This window comes from Gobius niger (assembly GCF_951799975.1).
Source record: "Gobius niger genome assembly, chromosome: 1".
NCBI classification, from domain to species: Eukaryota; Metazoa; Chordata; class Actinopteri; order Gobiiformes; family Gobiidae; genus Gobius; species Gobius niger.
In genome coordinates this window covers 33,784,679-33,802,378 of record NC_136852.1, presented here as the reverse complement: position 1 = coordinate 33,802,378, position 17,700 = coordinate 33,784,679, and the positions used below count along the sequence as shown (strand labels likewise).

The 17,700-nt window shown below is 46.6% G+C and overlaps 1 protein-coding gene across 1 annotated transcript; it reads left to right on the top strand.

Moving 5' to 3' along the window:
• Window positions 1–4,230: 4,230 nt before the first annotated feature.
• LOC306965693 (calpain small subunit 1-like) lies at window positions 4,231–14,612 on the top strand. Its single transcript, XM_079560219.1, has 11 exons — window positions 4,231–4,286; window positions 4,402–4,461; window positions 5,678–5,714; window positions 7,420–7,512; window positions 9,410–9,467; window positions 10,237–10,307; window positions 11,103–11,171; window positions 12,377–12,455; window positions 13,316–13,438; window positions 14,011–14,069; window positions 14,466–14,612. The coding sequence occupies exons 2-11, from the start codon at window positions 4,415–4,417 to the stop codon at window positions 14,490–14,492; spliced, it is 663 nt and encodes a 220-aa protein (XP_079416345.1). The 5' UTR covers window positions 4,231–4,286; window positions 4,402–4,414; the 3' UTR covers window positions 14,493–14,612.
• Window positions 14,613–17,700: the final 3,088 nt, after the last annotated feature.

Here is a 17,700-nt window from a genome sequence, read left to right as displayed (position 1 = left end):
AACAGGGAAAGACCCGGGAAATCTGAAGAACGGGCAGATAGACAGACACACAGACACACAGACAGACACACAGACAGACACACAGACACACAGACACACAGACAGACACACAGACAGACAGCGGAGAGGATAATTCCAAAGTGACAGTTAGAAACAGCAGCATGTGTCCAGAAACAGATCAGTGGATTAAGCTCTGCCAGCCGCTCACACGCACACACACACACGCACGCACGTACACACACACGCACGCGCACGCACGCACGCACGCACACACACATACACATGCACGTGCGTCCACGGGGGTGCTAAATCCCAGCTATGTCAGCATGGATCCTGCAGAGGGCGCCAAATAAGCAATGAACCCATGAGAAAAAGGTCTTCAGTGGACTAAAAGGTGTCTCGCTCTGAACACAGTGCAGAATTATTTGTGACACAAATAATCACACGGTGGAGGTGAACGATACACCGTATAGACAGACGATGTAAAATGATCAGATCCAATCAGCTACATCAGCCCTTCCCCTGGGACCTCTCCAAAGGGCCACACACACACACACACACACACACACACACACACACACACACACACACACACACACACACACACACACACACACACACACACACACACACACACACACACACACACACACACACACACACACACACACACACACACACACATAGTTTAAACACAAATGAATGGCTTTGAAATGACCTTTACATGTATGTGTTTAATTATTGTAAATATTATTCTGTCTGCAATCGCTAGTGTTTGCTATCTGTTATGTAAAATAATGAGAAATGATGAGAAACATGAGATATTAGGTGTGTTTACGGGGGCGGAGAAAAAAGTCTGAAGCCCATCCGACCGCTCCACATGCAGAGAACAACAGGTGTGTTTGAGATGCCGTTGTGTCTCGCCTGGATGGTCGGCGAGAGTAGCCGGCGCAACGGGGGCGGAGAAAAAAAGTCTGAATTCAATCCGACCGCTCCACATGCAGAGAACAACGAGAGCGGCCTCAGATCACGCAGAGTCTCGTTCAGATATCGCGTTCATTTAAAGTTTATCCTAAATAAAAGTCATTCACCTCCTGCTCTGTTTCCTTTACTCCAGAGACATCATTCTTCATCAGAGAAAACTTTCCCATTCGTTTGTTTGTTCAAGTTTGTGAGATAAAACACGTCCTTTTAAATCATTAGTTTGTTCTGAAAAGCATCAAACATGAGCTCTATTTTAGGGGCGATACACAACTTTAATAGTTTCAGTCATAGTTTATTTGTTCAGATCTAAAGAGGAGAGAGGAGGGGGCGAGGAGCACGTTTCTGATCACAGCAGACTTGTATCCAATCACCTGAGCGTGAGCCGCGGACAGGTGGGTGTTTTCCCATCATGCACGGGGCCGTGGAGCCCCTGCAGTTGCCTCTGGAGAGATGCAGCAGCTGATCAAGTCGGCTACTCTCGTTGGGGTCTCAGATCTTTCCGTGCCCCACGTGCCCGTGACGTCAGAGCCCGTCTGGAGCAAGTCGGACAGAAATCTAACCGGCACCGAGAGTCTGCAGTCGGCTGTCAGAACTGCGTCCGTCTGGCTCATCTCAAACACACCTAGTGTGAGATCAAGTTCAGATCAGTATCAGTGCCCTGCTCCCCGGAGGCCCCGCCTGCTCCCCGGAGGCCCCGCCTGCTCCACGGAGGCCCCGCCTGCTCCACGGAGGCCCCGCCTGCTCCACGGAGGCCCCGCCTGCTGCTCGGGGCGTGACGCTGGCACATGTTCCGGAGCGGCCTGCCCTGCAGCATTACTAGGTGTGTTTGAGATGAGCCAGACGGACGCAGTTTTGACAGCCGACTGCAGACGCACGGTGCATGCCGGTTAGATTTCTGTCCGACTTGCTCCAGACGGGCTCTGATGTCACGGGCACGTGGGGCACGGAAAGATCGTGAGACCCCAACGAGAGCAGCCGACTTGATCAGCCGCTGCATCTTTCCAGAGGCAACTGCAGGGGCTCCACGGCCGCCTGCATGATGGGAAAACGCCCACCTGTCCGCGGCTCACGCTCAGGTGATTGGATACGAGTCTGCTGTGATCAAAAACATGCTCCTCGCCCGCTCCCCTCTCCTTTTTAGATCTGAACAAATAAACTATGACTGAAACTATTAAAGTTATGAATCGCCCCTAAAATAGAGCTCATGTTTGATGCTTTTCAGAACAAACTAATGATTTAAAAGGACGTGTTTTATCTCACAAATTTGAACAAACAAACGAATGGGAAAGTTTCCTCTGATGAAGAATGATGTCTCTGGAGTAAAGGAAACAGAGCAGGAGGTGAATGACTTTTCTTTAGGATAAACTTTAAATGAACGCGATATCTGAACGAGACGCTGCGTGATCTGAGGCCAGTCTCGTTGTTCTCTGCATGTGGAGTGGTCGGATTGGCTTCAGACTTTTTTCTCCGCCCCCCGTTGCGTCGGCTACTCTCGCCGATCATCCAGGCGAGCCGCAACGGCATCTTAAACACACCTAATGACATACCTGCACAAGTGACTCTGTGGACTCAGACAGGCCGTCCTCAGTCCACACGGATGATCTCTGCATCTGTGACCAGATGTTCATCACCTGGTCTGGTATTCACAGTCTGGAAAGTCATTTGATTTTCAATTCTCTTCATCCTCATCAGAAATGAGCTCAAATGTGCATGTCTTTATTTGAATGTGATTCTCAAGAGAGAGTTGCATGTGTCATACTTCATGTTTATGTTTCAAATGAATAATAAATAAATATTATTCCGTTTGAAGGAGCTGGTTTAACAAAATATTTACAATGGGCTCGTGATGTTTTCATGTGCACGGTCTAAAACAAACTACACACAAACAAACATAGAATAATATAAATGAAATATAAAATATAAGAAATTGTCATTGTCCATTTTCCTCAAGGTCGCATTTAACTGGACTTATCATTAACTGATTTACTTACTTTAATACCATTTCCAATCGAAGCTTGATTTTTTTCTCTTAAAGTCAATATTTTTTACTGTTGGTATAAAATAAATACATGAATTACTTGGTGTGTTAGAGATGAGCCAGACGGACGCAGTTTTTACAGCTGACTGCAGACGCACGGTGCCGGTTAGATTTCTGTCCGACTTGCTCCAGACGGGCTCTGACGTCACGGGCACGTGGGGCACGGAAAGATGAGGTGTGTTTAAGATGCCGTTGTGTCTCGCCTGGTTGGTCGGCGAGAGTAGCCGGCGCAACGGGGGCGGAGAAAAAAAGTCTGAATTCAATCCGACCCTCCACATGCAGAGAACAACGAGAGTTGCCTCAGATCACGCAGCGTCTCGTTCAGATTTTCTCTGATGAAGAATGATGTCTCTGGAGTAAAGGAAACAGAGCAGGAGGTGAATGACTTTTATTTAGGATAAACTTTAAATGAACGCGATATCTGAACGAGACGCTGCGTGATCTGAGGCAACTCTCGTTGTTCTCTGCATGTGGAGGGTCTGATTGAATTCAGACTTTTTTTCTCCGCCCCCGTTGCGCCGGCTACTCTCGCCGATCATCCAGGCGAGCCGCAACGGCATCTTAAACACACCTATCGTTCAAGTCATGTCCTGACAAAGGCAGAGTCTTGTCGATAGGACTCCAAAATACCACTAGGTTGTATTTGATGTTTCCCTATATAGGCTAATTTAGGCTGTTTACTTTTTGCTTTCAATTAAAATGAGAAGATGACCGGTTCTTTCTTTCTTTCTTTCTTTCTTTCTTTCTTTCTTTCTTTCTTTCTTTCTTTCTTTCTTTCTTTCTTTCTTTCTTTCTTTCTTTCTTTCTTTCTTTCTTTCTTTCTTTCTTTCTTTCTTTCTTTCTTTCTTTCTTTCTTTCTTTCTTTCTTTCTTTCTTTCTTTCTTTCTTTCTTTCTTTCTTTCTTTCTTTCTTCCTGCCTGTCTGTCTGTCTGTCTGTCTGTCTCCTTCCTGCCTGCCTGTCTGTCTGTCTGTCTGTCTGTCTGTCTGTCTGTCTGTCTGTCTGTCTGTCTATCTATCTATCTATCTATCTATCTATCATGTGACCCACAGTACACCTGATTGTTTGCGCGCTTACGTAAACCCAGATGTTTGCCGTTGTTGTGATGGGCGTGCCTGCTGCGCGCCGTGAGGAGTGTCTGTGTCCGTGGACTATGTGGGCGGGGCCAGAGCGCAGGGCCAGGGAGGAGCGGCTGCCGGAGTGACAGAAGTTGCTCAGACCGGGCTCAGTGCGCTCTCCCTCCGCTGTCTTCCCCGTCGGCTGCAGGTAAGTCCCGGGACATGTGACTGAGCTGTGTTCGCTCCTCTGCGTCTGCGTTGCGGACTTTCAGCCGGCCTGGCCCTGTTGCTGTGTTCCTTATTGACACACTTTCCTGTGCTAGATACAAAGTCACCATGAACCTGGGAGGGAAACTTCTGAAGGGCATCTTCAGCATCATCAGGTGAGTGGATGGTCACAATGAGAGGGGAGAGCAGCTCATGTCTCTGCACTCACACCACAGAACTGACTGAGCATTTCCAAAAAGACTGTCCCGTGTGTGTGCGCAGCAGACCTGAAAGAAGCCTCTCAAAAGTCCTTAGGCATAGAGTGTGGAACCAAAAAGTTCAACCTACAAACCAAAAAACGTTCCCACGTGTTGTTACTGCAGTAGCCGAAGTATAATTCAAATATGCAAAGATGTTTTATTTGTGAATGGGGAGTGAGGGCTGGGAGCACAGGGAGGGCCTGGAGATCAGGGTCAGTAATCAGTACTTTATACTGCTGTGTATTATTCAGAACTCAGAACAGGTGCAGACTGGCTCTGCTGAATAATATCACTGCGAGTAAGTATTATAGTATTGTAGTCGTGAATGCAGTGGTAGTGTGAGTATAGTAATGTAGTACAGAATGCTGTTGTAGTATGAGTAAGTATTAGAGTAGTGTAGTAGAGAATGCAGTTGTAGTGTGAGTAATTACTGAGGTGTGGTGTCAGGTTGTATGATAGTAGAGGAACAGTATCACTGGAATAGTATTTGAGTGACGGCTCTGTTAGTGCAGTAGTAGAGTCAGTAAGTACGTGTTTTATTGTGTTCAGTTAGTCCAGAGCAGTTTGTTACACTAGAGTTCTCTGCTCATTAACAGAAAATCCCACAAGAGTCAGAGCTGCACTAAATGAAAGCTTAAACCTTCACCTGAAGGAGACTCCGCTTCCTTGTTTCTGTCATATTGAGATGAATATTTATTAACCGTCAAACAGAAGAAAATGGACCGTGACGATGTGCCCCATGTTCAGGGCTTGGTTGTCACTATTGATGCTAACATGACATTTAATAAACCTGTGTGAACGTTTTGCTTTTTGAGATAAAAGGACAAAATAAGTTTTAAATAGTCGCAGTTCAGATGTGTTCATGACACTCATTTGAACCAACTGTTGATTACTTTGCTCTATCATGAGTTTACACCCCATGTGACAACCAACCCCTCAGTCCGTGTGACGACTGACCCTGAGTGTCCACTTTACAAACAAAGTACGCTAGCTAGACATTAGTACAGTAGTGCTGCTGTGGTACACGAGTACTAGTACAGGAGTACTGCTGTAGTACAGGAGCACTGCTGTAGTACAGGAGTACTGCAGTATCATGTGGCTGACTGTGTTGTTCTTGTTGCTTTCTCCACAGTAACATTGACCCTGGTGACTTCATCCCCTCAGACCCAGTGAGTATCACCAGTGCCATAACGGACATTAGAACATGCAACACTCTCACATCAGTGACCGACACTCTCACATCAGTGACCGACACTCTCACATCAGTGACCGACACTCTCACATCAGTGACCAACACTCTCACATCACTGACCAACACTCTCACATCATTGACCAACACTCTCACATCATTGACCAACACTCTCACATCAGTGACCAACACTCTCACATCACTGACCGACACTCTCACATCACTGACCAACACTCCCACATCACTGACCAACACTCCCACATCAGTGACCAACACTCTCACATCAGTGACCGACACTCTCACATCATTGACCAACACTCTCACATCAGTGACCAACACTCTCACATCAGTGACCGACACTCTCACATCACTGACCAACACTCTCACATCAGTGACCAACACTCCTACATCAGTGACCAACACTCTCACATCAGTGACCGACACTCTCACATCACTGACCGACACTCTCACATCACTGACCAACACTCCCACATCACTGACCAACACTCCCACATCAGTGACCGACACTCACACATCAGTGACCGACACTCCCACATCAGTGACCGACACTCTCACATCAGTGACCAACACTCTCACATCAGTGACCAACACTCCCACATCAGTGACCGACACTCACACATCAGTGACCGACACTCCCACATCAGTGACCAACACTCTCACATCAGTGACCAACACTCCCACATCACTGACCAACACTCCCACATCAGTGACCAACACTCCCACATCACTGACCAACACTCCCACATCAGTGACCGACACTCACACATCAGTGACCGACACTCCCACATCAGTGACCGACACTCTCACATCAGTGACCAACACTCTCACATCAGTGACCAACACTCTCACATCAGTGACCGACACTCTCACATCAGTGACCAACACTCTCACATCAGTGACCGACACTCTCACATCAGTGACCAACACTCTCACATCAGTGACCGACACTCTCACATCAGTGACCAACACTCTCACATCAGTGACCAACACTCTCACATCACTGACCAACACTCACACATCAGTGACCAACACTCTCACATCAGTGACCAACACTCTCACATCAGTGACCAACACTCTCACATCAGTGACCAACACTCTCACATCACTGACCAACACTCACACATCAGTGACCACATCTCCTGCCTGTTGGTGCTTTTTTAGCCTCTGACACAGTGATCTCCAACCACACCAGGCCTTTCTACATCTGTTGATAACTCAACTTTTAGATGCGTTTTCTGTTTGTTTTGAACATGCTGATCACAATACATGAACAGCTTGGTCAATATTATAATTTATTTATTTGAAATTGACAATGCATATTAATGAACAATCACATACAAATTGTGAATGTGTCAGATTCTCGCAAAACTGCTCATTTGTAGTCCTGATTCAGGTCACACTACTGTAAATATACCGACTAAACTCAAGTCATTTTCTTTCAAACACCATCTTGGCAACTAATTCTCCTGGGTAAACGGCACCTAAGTCGCATTTTACACATAAGTGTACGCAAGTGTTTTTCATTGCTGTTGTGTGAAAGTAGCTTGGGTAAAAAAAGATTTGAGACCCCTGCTTTAGCAGCTCAGCCCCGACCTGTAAATGTGCGGTTGTGACTAACCTGTGTGTGTGTGTGTGTGTGTGTGTTTGTGTGTGTGTGTGTTCAGCCTGAACCACGCAGACCACTCAACTTCGCTGAAACCCATGAGTCTGAGGAGGAGAAGGGCTTCAGACAGGTCTTCCAACAGCTGGCTGGAGATGTGAGTATTCCAACAACACCAGGACAAACAGAAGACAGACATAAAAACAGACAAACAAATAAACAAGTGGAGCCTGCAGCTGTAAAACTAGTCCCACAGAAATAGTATTTTACCTGTGGTAGGGCTTTAACAGAGTCGAATTCCATTTTAGACGAGCTGACTGGAGCCGTTGTAGTTGATGCAAGTTGGTTTTCTCTGAAGTTAACAGAGACCACTGGTCTGTCAAAGGAGGATTCTACCCATCGCCAAAACGACATTAGTCCCTAATGTGTGGTCCCCTTGGAAATATAAGCTTCTTCTGTATCTGCCTTCTGTGTTTGTAACGCAGCGGTTAGCACTCGTGCTTCACAGCTAGAAGGCCCCAGGTTCGATTCCCACCTGGACGGGGCCTTTTTGTGTGGAGTTTGCATGTTCTCCTCGTGTCTGTATAGGTTTCCTCCGGGAACTCCGATTTCCCCTACCACTCAAAAGATGTGTAACAGGTGAATCCTCCAGCCAGGTGATTCTGACCATCAGCCTGGCTCCACATCTGGAGATGGGTCACTGTTTTTACTGTTTTTGCTTATAAGAACTCCCACAGTATGGCAGAGCGGGTCTGCCTGATTGGTGGTGGTTGGACCGGGCAAAGGTTCAGATTGGCACCTTGTGCAAATCTAATCATCCCCAGAAACCACGAGCAGACAACAAATGCAGCATGATTGTATCCCTGTTTTTAGGGAATGACAGAGAGTGATTAAGTCAGGGCGAAAATGCTTAAGCGGAAGAGCACCTGCAGTTCCCGTCGGTCCGGATCTCCCTGGGCTGGGCTCCTCCACAAACAGAGGAGTGAGTCTGCATTCCTGCCATTGTCAGGCGGGGCGCTCCTGAGTCACATGGGGTGAGGCAGTTGGACCGGCCCGGCCTGTCTGAGCAGTGTGGGCAGCCAACACACAAACACAGTGACCACACCTTCCCACGGGGAGTGATTATCCTGCCCTGAAGGGGCGGAGCCAATGGTGTAGCGAGAGTACCTGACACATCTTTACTTTACTCGAACATCCCTCTTTGTCACAGGGATGAGTTTATAAGCACGTTTAACTTTCAGGATTTAAAAAAAATAGCCTGCAAGCTCACAGTCGATTACAAATGCTTTATGATTACAGGGACAGCCTGTTTCCACAAACCACTGCACATTCAATAATCTGAAGGACATGACAAATTACAAGTACCAACAATTGGATGCAAGGTCTTGGCTAATAATGGCAGATCAATTAAAATGTAATAATAATAACAAAAGTTAGTATTTTTTCATAATGTAAGACCTCAGCATTGATGAAGTTTTACAAGAGTGTATGTCACAAATTGTCTGGACAGATTTTTTTTTCTATGGTTGAATCATGTGGATCCGAATTGTGGAATAAACTACAGGAACAAACCCTTTTAGCTGATCAGCATTTTGGTTTTGGCCTAAAACCCTAATTATTTGACATATTTACACTTTGTGTTGGGTTTATCTACAACAATCTGGAGTCGGTTTGGTTTGACATAGAACTGGAGCAGTGTTGGGTCAATAGTAGGCCTAGGTACTGTTATTTTTTTTTCTGATACCGGTACTTAAAGGAGCTAGATGCAAGTTCGTAGTCCTTTTAAGCGATACTTGGTTTTCGATTCCGATACCTGACCGATACCGATACTAAAATATTTGTCATATAGAACCAGAAAACACAACAATAATGTGTGGAAGTTGGATCTAAATATTTTGAAACAAATCAGATTTATTTTTATTTTTATATCAAACCCTGATTACATTGGAGACAGGAACTACAGGGGAAAGTTACCAACATAAGATAATTCTCATCATGTGTAAGAGTTTGAAAGACCAGACCGCGTGCTGACTTCAGGCCCTGTGTGTTGACAGGACTTGGAGATCAGCCCTGAGGAGCTCAAAGGGATCCTGGACCGGGTCATCAGAAGGAGTGAGTCACACTGTCACTGTCCAATCGTCTGGAGTACTTTAACTATGAGCTTCGTATTGTTCATTGTGTCTGCTTGTGCTACAGTATAACTTTCAGGGTTCATTTTGTCAGACACTAGGGTTAGAGATGTTGACATCTTTACCTTTACTGGCGTGCAGTCAAGTGTCACATATCAGCTGCTCTTCCTTCACCCCACGCCTCGGCGGGAAGAGCAGCTGATATGTGACACCTCCCCGCATGCCGTCTGTCTGGTGACGCCTGCAGATGGCAGCTGAAACATGTAAAGGTAAAGATTTCAACATCTCTAGCCCGAGTGTCTGACAAAATGTATCCTAGACGTTATATGAAATAACAGGCTCTTTGCATAAGACACCTTCAAAAATAAATAGATATGTGGAAAGAGCGATTCTGACGCACTCTGTTTTAGACAAATTAAAAGTCATTTTTTCTACATGAACATGATAGTCCATTTAGAAAAAAGGACTTTTCCGTCCGTCCAACGATAAGCCTCCTATTTTCTCCGTCAAAAGTTATTTCCCCCGTTTGACAGAGCCATGTTTTCACTTACCACCAATAAAGCCCAAAATATATTTTGTTTTTATGGAAAATTAGGTGCCATATGGAATTGTTTGGTGACCTGGTGTGGTTGTAGTACATGGTGTAGTAGTACCTGGTGTGGTTGTAGTACCTGGTGCAGTAGTACCTGGTGTGGTTGTAGTACCTGGTGCAGCAGTACTACCTGTCTGTAGTAATTGTGTGTGTGTTGCAGATCCCCAGTTGAAGTTGAGTGACGGTGGCTTCTGCATAGAGACGTGTCGCAGCATGGTGGCTGTCATGGACGTATCCTTTACACCACGTACAGGGCCCCGGGGCTCCATTATAGTGGGGGGAGTATAATGCATGAGATCCTAAGGGGCCCCTACAGTAAGTGTACATGATCTACAGTGGCCCCTAGTGCAATGTACATGATCTACAGTGGCCCCTAGTGCAATGTACATGATCTACAGTGGCCCCTAGTGCAATGTACATGATCTACAGTGGCCCCTAGTGCAATGTACATGATCTACAGTGGCCCCTAGTGTAATGTACATGATCTACAGTGGCCCCTAGTGCAATGTACATGATCTACAGTGGCCCCTAGTGCAATGTACATGATCCAGAGTGGCCCCTAGTGTAATGTACATGATCTACAATGGCCCCTAGTGCAATGTACATGATCTACAGTGGCCCCTAGTGTAATGTACATGATCTACAGTGGCCCCTAGTGTAATGTACATGATCCAGAGTGGCCCCTAGTGCAATGTACATGATCCAGAGTGGCCCCTAGTGCAATGTACATGATATACAGTGGCCCCTAGTGCAATGTACATGATCTACAGTGGCCCCTAGTGCAATGTACATGATCTACAGTGGCCCCTAGTGTAATGTACATGATCTACAGTGGCCCCTAGTGCAATGTACATGATCCAGAGTGGCCCCTAGTGCAATGTACATGATCCAGAGTGGCCCCTAGTGCAATGTACATGATCCAGAGTGGCCCCTAGTGCAATGTACATGATCCAGAGTGGCCCCTAGTGTAATGTACATGATCCTTAGGGACCCCCTTTACAAAGTTTTTTTTTGACACTGCTCCAGAGTGACTGCACGGGCCGACTGGGCTTCCACGAGTTCAAGTACCTGTGGAACAACATAAAGAAATGGCAGGTGAGCTCACATCATTTCCACGGTTCGCAAGGTTCAGTGTTTTATGTAGGAACTCTGCGCACTGCATTAGGGTGAAGACAGGGCTGAACATGTGCTTAACACTATGACCTATAATGCTGAAATCTCTTTGTGGTCTTGCTAAGCCTAGCTTGGAACAGGTTTAGTCCAGTCCAGGTTTAATCTTCACCTTCAAACTTCCATTAGAGACCTTTTCCGTTGGTACCTGATGGTTCTACTCGGCCGTGCTTCTCACATATCCTCATCTTGCACACCAGTCTGGTTCTAGTGTAAGTTGTTTGAGGGTGCATCAGAGTTTCTATAGAGAGCAAAGACAGAGGATCATCATTAACATAAAGTGCATCACTAACTAATGCCGAGAGAGGGCACCTGCGTAGAGCCGGCCTGTCTCTGGCATTTCCACTAGTTCTAACTCCTCTGATCAGGTTTCAGTACCACCGTCCCCCGTTGGGCTAAAGTAAGCTGAGTGAATACTTTTGAATACTTTACAGCAGTGGTTCTCAAACATGTCAGACCTGAGTATCACCTGAAGAACCTCAAGAACCTTTTACAGTAGTTAGCCATTATCCACTGTTTGCTTACCTTATAGCTGCTTCATTCCTCTCATTTTTGGCTTTTCTACCCCAGAATAACTTCATTAACCCCCTCCAAAAGTTATAGTAATAATCAATATATATATTATAGTTATAATCAATGTTGGGCACCTTACTGCAAAAAACAAATGAGTGACAATCATTTGTAGATGTGCTAGTAACTGAGTTAAAGCAGCCTAACAAACAGTGTTTTTAAACAGCACATAAGCCAAACAATAGTCTTTTGAGGGCTCTTCAAACTCCATGGGCCACTTCTCCTCTTCCACTCACATTGCCAGCTTTTTATTTCTGCGACAGATGTTAGAATAAAATAATAAAAAATAATAAAATATATCCTTATAATCTACTTGTGTTTGCGTGTTTTGTCACTTTCCGAAACAAAAACATAATTTCTCAGCTTCATGTGAGTAGAGTGGAGAACCTGTGGATAAAGGCCGATCAGGGTCAGTCTGCGCACAGGACGAAGCTAGAGTAACATTTTCCACTTCTCACAGAACCCCACAGTGTCTCACTCTTCATCCCGTGTGTACTTTTGTGTAGTTGTTGTCATTGTTGTGGGTGTGTGTGTAGTTGTAAAGTGTGCTGTGTGTGCAGGGCATCTTCATGCAGTATGATCGGGACAGGTCCGGCTGCATCTCGAATCGGGAGCTGTCCGGAGCCTTGGGAGAGGCTGGTGAGTGCAGGACTCTTCCTCAGCTGTGGGTCTGCCTGCAGCGGGGCTGGAGAATCAGTGGAGATCCAAGTTTCAATTAGAAACTTGGATCAGCAGTAAAATCTGTAAATCACACTGACAAATGTCTTCATCTTCCTCCAGGAAGAACTTCTTAATTACCTCAAAAAGTCCAGAATTTGTGCGGGAAAACTTTTCTTCTACAACAGTTGTCACTTTTTCCACCTGCAAATTCAGTGTCCCCATTATTGGTCATTCCAATCTGGTCACCCTAGTTATGTAGGTAATATAGTCTGTGGAGAGTCTTAGTCTTTCCCTCATGGTCCTCCAGGAGTAACCCTCTTGACAAGTCTTTTTGGACTGCATATTAGGTGTTGAGGTATACTTTAAATCCATTTTGAGTTATGGTAAAAAAAATGTGAGTTGATAAAAATTGGCAAAGAGAGGCATCAAAGTTATATGGAAGTAGTTTCTCAGCTGCAGGTTGATCTTTTCCCAAAGCACCACAGACCTGTTGGTCACTCCCACAGTCGTCTAGACTGGTTTATTGTAAAATCCTCTGAAACACAACCCAGTGGGGATGGGTCACACAATCGAACAGCTCTCAAGAGACACGCACCGCCTGACCAAAAATGTTTGTCTCGTTAGTTCGCGGGAGCTGAAATACCAGTATGATAGAGAAATATTGAAAGATCCTGTGATTTGAAGTACTCGTAGTAGTAGAACAAGTAGGTACAGCAGTTATATCATGGTCTTTTGTCATTTTTGGTTCAAGTTGTAATTTGCTGAGCGTTTCCGCTTGAGTCTGATTCCTTAGCAGTGCTTGTACTTGGGGACAGACTGGGTATCACTTGTGTGTGCAGGTTTTCACGTGGACAAGTGCAAAGAACTGATGAGCCTGATCACACGGCGCTACACGGACCAGGATGGAAACATGGACTTCGACAATTATGTGGCCTGCTTGGTCCGCCTGGACAGCATGTGCAGTCAGTGTCCCCAAGTCCTAATCATTTGTTTCATTTATGTGCTAACAACAGCAACATACTGTCCCACTACTTTCATGGTGTCTGAAATCTATCCTACGTGTATCTCTGCCCTGCTCTGATCCTACTTATGTTCTACTTCTCCCTACTTTTGTCCTGCCTCAATCATACTCTGCCTGGCCAAAAAAGTGTCCTTTACCTGACGACCTGAACATCCTGACTGACTGTTATTCCTTCAGTGGATTTCTTCTTCCCTAATGGCAGGGGGCATATTCCCAGATGACAATGCCAGGATGCATGGGGCTCACATTGTGAGAGAGTGGATCAGGGGGCATGAGATGGATTGGCCATCACCCATGCGCTGGCGTTTTTTGTAGCAGCTGTTTTTTGGTTGGGCAGTGTACTTGTTTTGTGCTTTTATACATTTGATCCTACTTGTGCCAAACCCCTATTTTGTGTCCGACTTGTTCTTCTGTCTTATTTGTGTCTGACGTGCACACTGCGCCTTTTAAAGCTTGATAAATCCAGTATAAGGAAAACACATGTAGATCCTGATGTGAAGCTTCTTGTTTCAGGGGCGTTTAAGACAATGGACAATGACAAGGACGGCAACATCGACTTGGACATCGGGGAGGTGAGTCTTTCCAACAGAAGCCGACAGTGGCTCAGTGGTTCAGCATATCCCTTATTCAAAGATCGGCAGTATGGCCTCAGCTCCGGCCAGTGCCATTGTGTCCTTGGGCAAGGCACCTCCTTGTCTATGTATGAACAATGAGAGAGAGCAGAACGTGGAGATCGGTACAGATGGGCAGTCTCACTTTTGTTGGTGAAGTTCAAGTTTATTTAATCATGCTCACAGTCAAAAGTGTCTTTCTATCTCCTAACCCTGTTGCCCCTGATCCCGCCCCGACATTGTTCCAACCTTAACCAAATAAGTGTGGAGAGTGAATGAATAATAAGAGTAACCAGAAGCACTGGTGTAGAGTGATCTGACAGACTCTGAAGTGACGCTTGTGTCTGTCGTTGGCAGTGGCTGCAGCTGACCATGTACTCCTGAACTCTACGAAGGAACACGTTTGTGGAGACGTCTGCTCGGGAGGTGCTTCTGTCCCGTGAACCAAACACCCTGACCCCAAACCTGCTTGTGTGAGATAAAAGTGAAAATAAATGTTTCATGTTTCCAAGCTCGCCATTGTCGGTGTGTTTTATCTGCTGCATGCATATTGATCCAGGTCATGACATCTAGAGTTAATGGGAAAAGAGGCCACAGAGGAATGCTAATAGAATCGAAAATTGCACATGAACGCCGTCATCTCGTATTTTACAGTGGGAAACTGGGAGATAGCTAGTGATGGGCAAAATGAAGTGAGGTTTTGAAGTGTGTGTTGAGCTAAAGTGGGCATGCCAAAGGAACCAGTGTTTCATCAACCAGTAGATCATGTGACTGATTGCCTCGGGTTATGGAAATAATAAATCAGTGGGTTTACAGCCTAAAACTTTTCTTTTATAACTCCAAACGTGTGCACATGCTATATTTCGAGGTAGGCACTGGAAAAAAGGAAAATAAACTTACTTTATTCATTGTAATACATTAAAATCAGCAGCAGATGGCAGTATAGAGTGAAGCTTCAGTTTGAACCATTTGCTGACACAGGAGGCTGAAAAGTCTCATTGGTTCATGAGGCTTCATTTTGCCCATCACTAGAGAGCTTTGATGCCCGAGTTCCCGAGATGAGTTAACCTTTGACCTTTTGACACAACAGAGCAGAAGTCCAGCACAGACACAGGGCATTGACCCAGGAGAGACACCACACCTCCACCTGAGCACCCACAGGACAGAGACACCACACCTCCACCTGAGCACCCACAGGACAGAGACACCACACCTCCACCTGAGCACCCACAGGACAGAGACACCGCACCTCCACCTGAGCACCCACAGGACAGAGACACCGCACCTCCACCTGAGCACCCACAGGACAGAGACACCACACCTCCATCTGAGCACCCACAGGACAGAGACACCACACCTCCACCTGAGCACCCACAGGGCAGAGACACCACACCTCCACCTGATCACCCACAGGACAGAGACACCGCACCTCCACCTGAGCCCCCACAGGACAGACACATCTCCACCTGAGCACCCACAGGACAGAGACACCACACCTCCACCTGATCACCCACAGGACAGAGACACCGCACCTCCACCTGATCACCCACAGGACAGAGACACCACACCTCCACCTGAGCACCCACAGGACAGAGACACCACACCTCCACCTGATCACCCACAGGACAGAGACACCACACCTCCACCTGATCATCCACAGGACAGAGACACCACACCTCCACCTGATCACCCACAGGACAGAGACACCACACCTCCACCTGAGCACCCACAGGACAGAGACACCACACCTCCACCTGAGCACCCACAGGACAGACACACCACACCTCCACCTGAGCACCCACAGGACAGAGACACCACGCCTCCACCTGATCACCCACAGGACAGCACCCACACAGCTACAGCCTGTCACTGCTCCCGAGCCAGAGAGGCCCTACAGAGGAGACACTGGGAGAGCCTAAAAATGTAAGAAACCATCTAAAAACTCTCATAAGAGTTTAAAATCCTGAAGTAAAAGCAATTAATGAAACTAGGAATAAATAAATATATAACTATTTAACTATATATATATAACCATATACACTGCTCACAAAAACTTAGGGCACACTCAAAAAACACATCCTAGATGTCAATCAATTCGATTTTTCGGATGAAAATCTTTATTCATAGTGTAGGGCAATGTGTTGAGAACAAAATAACATAAGAATGATAAATGGAAATCAAATTCTCAGCCCCTGGAGGTCTGGATCCAAAATTATAGTCAAAATCAAAGTGACAAATCAGGTCACTGGTTGATCCAAATTCTGTAGAAATTCCTCCAAACGAGTCTGTATCTTCCTCAGTCGTGTGTGTGGCCTCCACGTGCCTGAATGCACTCCCTACAACGCCTGGGCATGCTCCTGATGAGACCACGGATGTCCTCCTGAGGGATCTCCTCCCAGACCTGGATTAGAGCATCAGTCAGCTCCTGGACAGTCTGTGGTGCCACGTGGCGTTGATGGATGGACCGAGACATGATGTCCCAGATGTATCTATTGGATTTAAGTCTGGGGAACGGGCAGGCCAGTCCAGAACATCAATACCTTCATCATGCAGGACCTGCTGACACACTCTTGCCACATGTGGCCTGGCATTATCAGGCATCAGAAGGAACCCAGGGCCCACAGCACCAGCATATGGTCTTACAATAGGTCTGAGGATCTCATCCCGGTCCCCAATGCCAGTCAGGGAACCTCTGGCTCGCACATGGAGGGCTGTGCGGCCCTCCAATGAAATGCCTCCCCAGACCATCACTGACCCACCACCAAACCGGTCATGCTGATGATGTTGCAGCAGCAGAACGTTCTCCAGGGCGTCTCCAGACTCTGTCACGTCTGTCACATGTGCTCAGGGTGAACCTGCTCTCATCCGTGAAGAGCACAGAGCACCATTGGCCAATCTGCCAATCGCTGTGTTCTCGGGCAAATGCCAATCGGGCTGCACGGTGTTGGGCAGTAAGCACCGGCCCAACGCCCTCACACCACCCTCATGGAGTCGGTTTCTGACCGTTTGAGGACCAACATGCACATTTGTGGCCCTCTGGAGGTCATTTTGTAGGGCTCGGGCAGTGCTTCTCCTGTTTCTCCGTGCACAAATGAGCAGATAGCGGTCCTGCTGCTGGGTTGTTGACCTCGGTCGCCCCCCCCAGGTCTCCTGGTGTACTGGCCTGTCTCCTGGTATCTCCTCCATGCTCTGGACACTGCGCTGGGAGACACAGCAAACCATCTTGCCACAGCACGAATGGACGTGCCATTTTGGATGAGCATCACTCCCTGAGCAGCTTCTGTGGGCTGTAGATGCTCCTCATGATGCCTCTAGTGGTGAGAACACTGGACAAATGCAAAAGTGTTCCAAAAATACGGTCCAAAGGATGAAGACAGGGAAATGGTCTGTGGTCACCACCTGCAAAACCATTCCTCTTTTGGAGTGATCTTGCTAATTGCCTCTCATTTCCACCTGTGTCTGTTTCATTTCCACAACACCAAGTGAAACTGATTCACAATAAGCGTGGCTTCCTAACTGGATAGTCTGATATCCCAGAAATTTGACTGACTTGGAGTTACATTGTGTTTTTTGAGTGTGCCCTAAGTTTTTG

What these genes read in the sequence shown, in the direction of transcription:
- LOC306965693 (XM_079560219.1), top strand. Translation starts at nt 4,415, where the DNA reads ATGAACCTGGGAGGGAAACTTCTGAAGGGCATCTTCAGCATCATCAG. An exon ending in TCCAACAGCTGGCTGGAGAT is followed by an intron (nt 7,513 to 9,409) that starts GTGAGTATTCCA and finishes GTGTGTTGACAG; the next exon opens with GACTTGGAGATCAGCCCTGA. An exon ending in CGGAGCCTTGGGAGAGGCTG is followed by an intron (nt 12,456 to 13,315) that starts GTGAGTGCAGGA and finishes TTGTGTGTGCAG; the next exon opens with GTTTTCACGTGGACAAGTGC.